General features: G+C 31.1%; 1 protein-coding gene across 5 annotated transcripts in view; it reads right to left on the bottom strand.

The window, feature by feature from the left end:
• Nucleotides 1-7,016, bottom strand: part of LOC106465358 (disintegrin and metalloproteinase domain-containing protein 11-like) — an 82,155-nt gene that overhangs the window by 19,568 nt on the left and 55,571 nt on the right. For all 5 annotated transcript variants that reach the window (XM_022393232.1, XM_022393229.1, XM_022393230.1 and 2 more), the window contains 3 exons: nt 3,474-3,588; nt 3,034-3,142; nt 1,801-1,920 (listed from right to left, as the gene is read on the bottom strand). In XM_022393232.1, the coding sequence (XP_022248940.1) occupies nt 1,801-1,920; nt 3,034-3,142; nt 3,474-3,588 (344 nt within the window). The remainder of the gene's footprint in view (nt 1-1,800; nt 1,921-3,033; nt 3,143-3,473; nt 3,589-7,016) is intronic.

Raw genomic sequence — 7,016 nt, 5'->3', positions numbered from 1 at the left:
GTAAGTATGTTTGGAAATACATTTTCAGTTTAGGAAAATGGTAACTTCCAAACCATACATACCTCTGCTGACACTAATAGCTACAATCCCACATTGAGAAGGTGGAGGGGCCAGTGAAGACAGAGATCATACAGAAAACGTCTGCAGAGAACAAATATGTACCATGAGAAGTGGTATCAAAGTGGGGAACACAACACTACATCCAGAACAGGTATGCTCTTCATCCAGAACTACAGAAAATTGAAAAGGGTGGAATATAATACAAATATTATGGTCCAGCCCTGACCAAACAGCCGAGATTCTACAACTGTGGTTGGATTTAATGGGTCATGGTACCCATATCCCACTTTGGTGGCCAGGGCAGTTGGACCGCAGATATATATATCTTTGTGATAGGATCCCAACCAGTAACCACAGAATGATGCATTCTAAGCCACCAGATTTATAAAAGAAAGAAAGCAACACCAAAGTGGACAATCCTTCTGATCAACCTGAAGAAGTCCAAAAGGCAACTTCCCAGACCTCGATTGATGGGATCATATGCCATACTCCACCAAAGTTCAGAATCATCCAGTCTGGTTTAACAAATAGTTGTTTTCACTCCCCTACCAAGTGGGCAAGGAGAATTCTGCTTACCCATGGAATTAAGGAGAGGATGTGGAACACTGTCCCACCAAGGACCAAAGATAGGACCGCATCTCATTCGGATTTACGAGGAGATAGTGGACTCCCTACATGAACAACATAAGACCTGACAGTGTTGATAAGATGGCACTCACATCAGCAAGTCAATGACAAAAGAATGTAACAGGCAAGTCAAGGAATTGAATCAGGAATGTAACAGATAAGTCAATGACCAGGGAGTGTAACAGGTACTCAGAGGAACAAATCAATGACTCGGTAATGTAACAGGTACTCAGAGAAGCAAGTCAATGACTCGGTTATGTAACAGGTACTCAGAGAAGCAAGTCAATGACTCGGTAATGTAACAGGTACTCAGAGAAGCAAGTCAATGACTCGGTAATGTAACAGGTACTCAGACAAGCAAGTCAATGACTCTGTAATGTAACAGGTACTCAGACAAGCAAGTCAATGACTCTGTAATGTAACAGGTACTCAGAGAAACAAATCAATGACTCGGTAATGTAACAGGTACTCAGAGAAACAAATCAATGACTCGGTAATGTAACAGGTACTCAGAGGAACAAATCAATGACTGGGTAATGTAACAGGTACTCAGAGAAGCAAGTCAGTGACTTGGTAATGTAACAGGTACTCAGAGGTGCAAATCAATGATTCGGTAATTTAACAAGTACTCAGAGCAGCAAGTTAATGCCATGATTTTTTTTAATTCTCATAAAAATTATAAAGCTAAATGGATTAGCTCAGGAATATCATGATTTTTAAAATTCTCAACCAAGACAAAACAACCTGCAGGACACACTGTGTGTTATTAACAGAAGTGATAGTTTAACAATTTTCCACCTTCTGTATCTCAAACTGTGGTAACCCAAACTATTATATATTTTCAGTGGATGTACTCTACTATACCCTTACTTTACATACCAAATTTCAAGACAATCCATTAAGAAATACACGAGGTATAAAACCTCCAATTTTGATTGAATTTTTTTTTTCTTCTTCGCAACAGTTTGGCTTTCAATTTTGATTTTATTCCTTTAATTTGCACCTAAGGTGTTTTTGATTAGATTATTAATAACAATAACAAAGCTCAATTTTAAATATTGAGAGTGCTTCAGAAGATCTCTAATATTCATAACTGTTACAAAACAAACCTACTTGCACTCATACTCCTTTCCTTCTATGTAAATTATGGTAGTTGTGTAATGGTTGTCCATGCCTGACACCAGAGGGGTTTTTGCCCCTCTCTGACACTGCAAACTACCACATAAGATGTTTCTGTGAGAAAAATAAAATCTTAATTTAGTAGATTTTGCATCATATACATACATCTTATCAAAAGTAGAACATTTATATAAACAAGTAGCTAACAGTTTTTATGCAGTTCAAACAAAGCTTTTGTTTTCAATAACACTTCTGTGAAAGTAATGCCTCAAGGAAACACTTAAGTATTGTTATGGTGTTACCATTGATAAACCCACAGTGAAGACAATTTTAGTCCTAAAAAATAAAGATGTACAGCAGCAATAACGTTTTTGTAACACTTTTTTTTTTACTTATTCCTTTGTAAGCCCATATGAAGTGAGTGAAACAATCATGAGAAACATTTTTCTTGAATATTTTATTACCTGCCTAAGCCAAATAAGTTTATTGCTTTGTCTGATTTAACAACTTAATAGAATTAAAAAGATGTTTGGCTGATGTGGATTCAGTCAACCCAGCATTTTTTGTAATGAATGAAGTCTCTTGCAAAGCAACGTGACAGACAGAAAAAAAAATAATTTTTATATACACACACAAATAATAAACTATCTATGATAACAAAAACACTTTTGTAAAATAACAATTATATATTATTGTATAAATGGTTTTATTTTTACACTATGTAGTTTACCAATGGTATTCAACCAATAAAAATACACTATACACTTATTTACCAATGATATTCAAACCAATAAAAATACACTACACACTTATTAACCAATGATATTCAAACAATAAAAATATTCTACACTATTAAGGTAAGATTATCACTGAAAAACTAAAGTACTTATAATTAATGAGAAAGATTGATATACCCTAAATTCTTTTTAATCAAATAAGTAATAGAAAGTTTTATTTAAATCAAATCTTTTGTTTCAAATAAATATAAGCTGGATTTCACATGCTGAAAAGAAAGTTTCAGTACAAACCAAAAGTGTTTAAAAATTTCATCTACAGGCTTAAAAGAGTAAACTGAAATGATCAGTGTTTGTGGAATTCGGTTTTGCTATGTTTAAAAATGAAGTGAAGCATTTTCCAAAATAAAAAAACTATTGGTAAAAGCTTTTTAAGTCTACTATAAATACTATGAAAACTTGAAAAAACTAAAGTTTAGAAAGAATGACTTACTCTGATGCACATTTCAGGTATTCTCCATTTCCATCAGACCCACAGTTACCATTCATGATTCCTTGGGTATTGAACTGCTGAAAACATTCCAGCTCTGATGTCTCTGCACCTACAACATACAAAGCAATAACTTCATTATTATGCTTGCACATATAATATACATTCTTAAAAGGCATAATTATTATTAAAATGTGTATTCTATTAAACATTATCTCAATTGAGATCTGGTACATTTATTGTAGATTTACTTAAAATACTGCATGATGAATTTAAGTCTTTTCTTTCCATGGTTCTAAATTCTTTAAAACAGACTGATGGAAAAACTTATATGTTAACTAGTTTCTTTCATTGTCAAAGCATTTCATTTACAGTTTCAAAATTGGAATTTGAAATTATGCTTTTTTATTGTAGTGCACTATCTTAATTTTACAATAACTTACCATATCCCCAAATAAACACACACTGTTCTCTGCCAGTTCTACATTTCCCCTGGAAACAATATCCTTGGTTTTGGAGACATTCAATACCATTCTTTTTGAACAAGTCAGGTGGACACTGCATTTCAACATGTTAAAATCAGTCGTCAAACATCATTGCGTGTATTTGCTATATATCATATACTACCACTTGCTTTCAAATGGGTTACTTTCCCTTCATTACTTTTACTTGCTACAAAATATCTTGGCTACTGTTAACCTTACATACCTAAGATGCATTATCTAGATTTACAATACGTTTTCTGCAAGTTTACTGAATAGATCAACTGTTGTTATTAAATGTTTAGTTATAAATAATATTTCACACATTGTAAATTTACATCTTGAGTTAAAGTCCACAATTTGACTGTTGCTTTTTTTTTGTTTTGTTATTTTCAATAACAACTAAAAATAAAATAAAATAAAAACACCAAAATACTATTTCTTGTTAAGCACAAAGCTACACAATGGGCTACCTGTGGTGTGCCCACCACATGTATCAAAATCTGATCTTTAGCATTATAAGCTTTCATGCTTACTGCTGAGTCACTGAAAGGAGGGGTGGGGTGGAGGAGTATAATTAGGTAGAAGAAAAATAACAATTGACAAACAAAAAAAGCTTCTATGAAAAGAACAATAAAAACTACTGGTTTGTTCAAAAAATAAAAACAAATCACAAAAAAGTATCCATATGATGCAAAAAATAATTAAAAAACAAAGATAAAAATGTTTTTATTTACAGAAGGACCTCTCCTTTAAGCTCTGAAGACTTAAGGAGGAAAATCAAAGCAGTCTGAATGGTGCTAACACAAAAATGAACCAACTTAAAGCTGTAAGGACCAACGGCATAATATATAAATTATTTACTTAGCTTGAAAAACAACAACAAAAATTATTCTTCATTCCTTGACTGCAGCTATTTTACACTCTCGCAGAATTTTTGTGAGCCATATGTTGGATACAGCACACTCACATTCAACTGCCAGAGGCAGACAGTACCCTGTACACTGAATCAGCAGTCAATGGGTGAATACTAAACTTTTAAATACTTTTATGCTTAATTAATAAAAGTAATACATCTTTTAAACTACAATTATTTATTATTTACAAAACAATACTTAAATACTTTTTTCAATTACATTATATGAATTCTTCTGAAAATTGTTTTTCTTCTGTTCATCTCTTTGTTCATGTTATTTATCCTGGAAATTCAAACAATGAGGAATTATTTTGTGTTTAAGTTTAACACATCTACAACTCATTCTAATGTGTGTTTTTCTTCTTCTTGTTTTCAACACTTTTAAAACTACATAGATAATTTCCTCATGATTATGAACTTAATTTTTTCTAATATAAATATTTGTTGAAAAAGTTTTCATTTGATGTTTGGATCACTAACACATGGCTTCTCAAAGCTGAAATGTATATAAAATTACATTAAGAATGACAACCGAGACGCATTGATTGGCTAACAGTGATAAAACAACACTTGTTTTGAAGTTACAAGGTTCAAATTAACACTATTTTATTCAAAACTATTTCAACTTTCCTCCTAGAGGGCTACGACTTTCATACTATGCTAAAAAAAATTAACAAATTCACAAACACTGATGTTTTCTTTTGGAGTGTTGAAACCAACCCAAAATCAAAATTTGACAGATTAAAAAATGTTATGTATCAAATTAAAAAAATAAACATTTATTAAATAAATTAACTCTGAAGTATTAAAAAATGTGTGGAAAAATGGCTACAAGTTCATATTCTATATCAATGGTGCAATGTTCCTTCGAGGCAAAATGCATCCATTTAGAAACCATAGAGTTAATGTAAAAACTAATAAATACATATGAATTTTGTAAAAAATATAAATTCATTCCAATTCTAAATGTAGGAAATGAAAAATGTTCATGTTGTACTTAAAGTACAGATGCATATTAGTCTTGTAAAATATATCAAAAATGGAAAGACATTGAATTAAAGATTTTAAAAAAAATAAACTTTTAAAACTCTAAACCATGCATATTAAATTAACTTGGTTTTAAATGTTCTTAGTCTTTTCTTTTTACAGCTATATCAAGTCCATGTACAGAGTGTTACCATTTTTCTGTGTTCAAAAAGTGAGAAAAAAGAAAAAAAAAGAAGAGCAACTTATGGAAATGGCCAACAGGATAAATAACAGTTTAAGATCATTTGTGTTATACTAGTCTTAAATTAACCACAATTGATTTCCTTGAAAACACAACGCAAGGTCCAATAATAAAATTATATATCAATCAAAGATAATGGTAATTTTAAAGTGATGCTGTAATTGTAATTTAGTTATGGTTGATATACAGTGTTACACTTAAATAGCTTCAGTGTCAAGTCACATTGGATAACGGAACTTTTTCATAATTGGGTGGGTATTATGAGTACTAAAAAACAATGACAAATAAATAGTTATACTTAGTTCCAATTATAAGCTTCTTTCAAATAACTGTGTTAGGTGAACTGAAAAAATAAAAGTGAAATTGTTTGCTCCAAAAGTTAATATTGACTTGATTTATAACTTTCTTCACAGGGCCGGTGACACATTCTTATAAATTGAGTTTAAATTTTAACCCTTTTGAGAAGGGTCACAGGTGAAAGGCCACGTCATCTCATTTGTTGACTCGCATTCAAAATTTTATTGAACTACTACTTCATGAATTTATGTCAATAAGTTTGGTATCAAACTGTAGATCATAATTCAAATTTTAGAACTATATTTACTTAATTTGTTCATTTAAAAGTAAATATAAAAAACACAGATAAACTTAGATTTTTGTGTGTCACGTGGTATGTTGAATGCAGCACTGGTTCAAATTAGGTGTTTGTGAAGTCTATAGTTTAATACGAATTAGAAACTCAAATTACAGATATTTACAAGCTAGAATATAAAATAAGAAAGTCTCATCTTTTCTATTTGCTAATATATTGTTCATGTAATAAATCAAACACAGTGGCACCCGCTTACCTCTTTCCATTTTTGGAAATGCTCCCTTATATATACTTACTTCTATATATGACATGAATAACCAATTGGAAGCTCAGAATATCCCCCCCCCCCCTGCCAAGTGGTTTTCTCAGTCTTTCTAACATACCTAATGCCATTTCTTTCTTTTGCACCAAGATTTTAATGAGGTAGGTTGTGTCTTTAGTCTGCTCGAAATTTCATATTTTTTTTAGACTAAAATAAATCTTAGTTACTAAGCTTGATAAATTATAGTGGAATTTCATGGTATCAATGTAGTTATTTATGATTTTTTTAGTTATTCAAGTGTATATATAAAAAACCTAAAAAATTATTTTGTTTCATATCCTCCACTTGTACTTTTATTAAAGGCTTGGCAACCTACATCAAGCAGCAACTAAGTACAAAGGTCGTAACTAGAAGAGATAATTGTTTGCTTTACTTCTTTATTTACTGTTCTATGTTTTAGTAAAAATAACTAAGAACTTATTTCAAAATAGCAATAATCTATATAC

Source organism: Limulus polyphemus, unplaced genomic scaffold, assembly GCF_000517525.1.
Source record: "Limulus polyphemus unplaced genomic scaffold, Limulus_polyphemus-2.1.2 Scaffold1920, whole genome shotgun sequence".
Taxonomy (NCBI): domain Eukaryota; kingdom Metazoa; phylum Arthropoda; class Merostomata; order Xiphosura; family Limulidae; genus Limulus; species Limulus polyphemus.
Note: the sequence above shows the minus strand (reverse complement) of the source record. Positions and strands in the feature narration are given on the sequence as shown.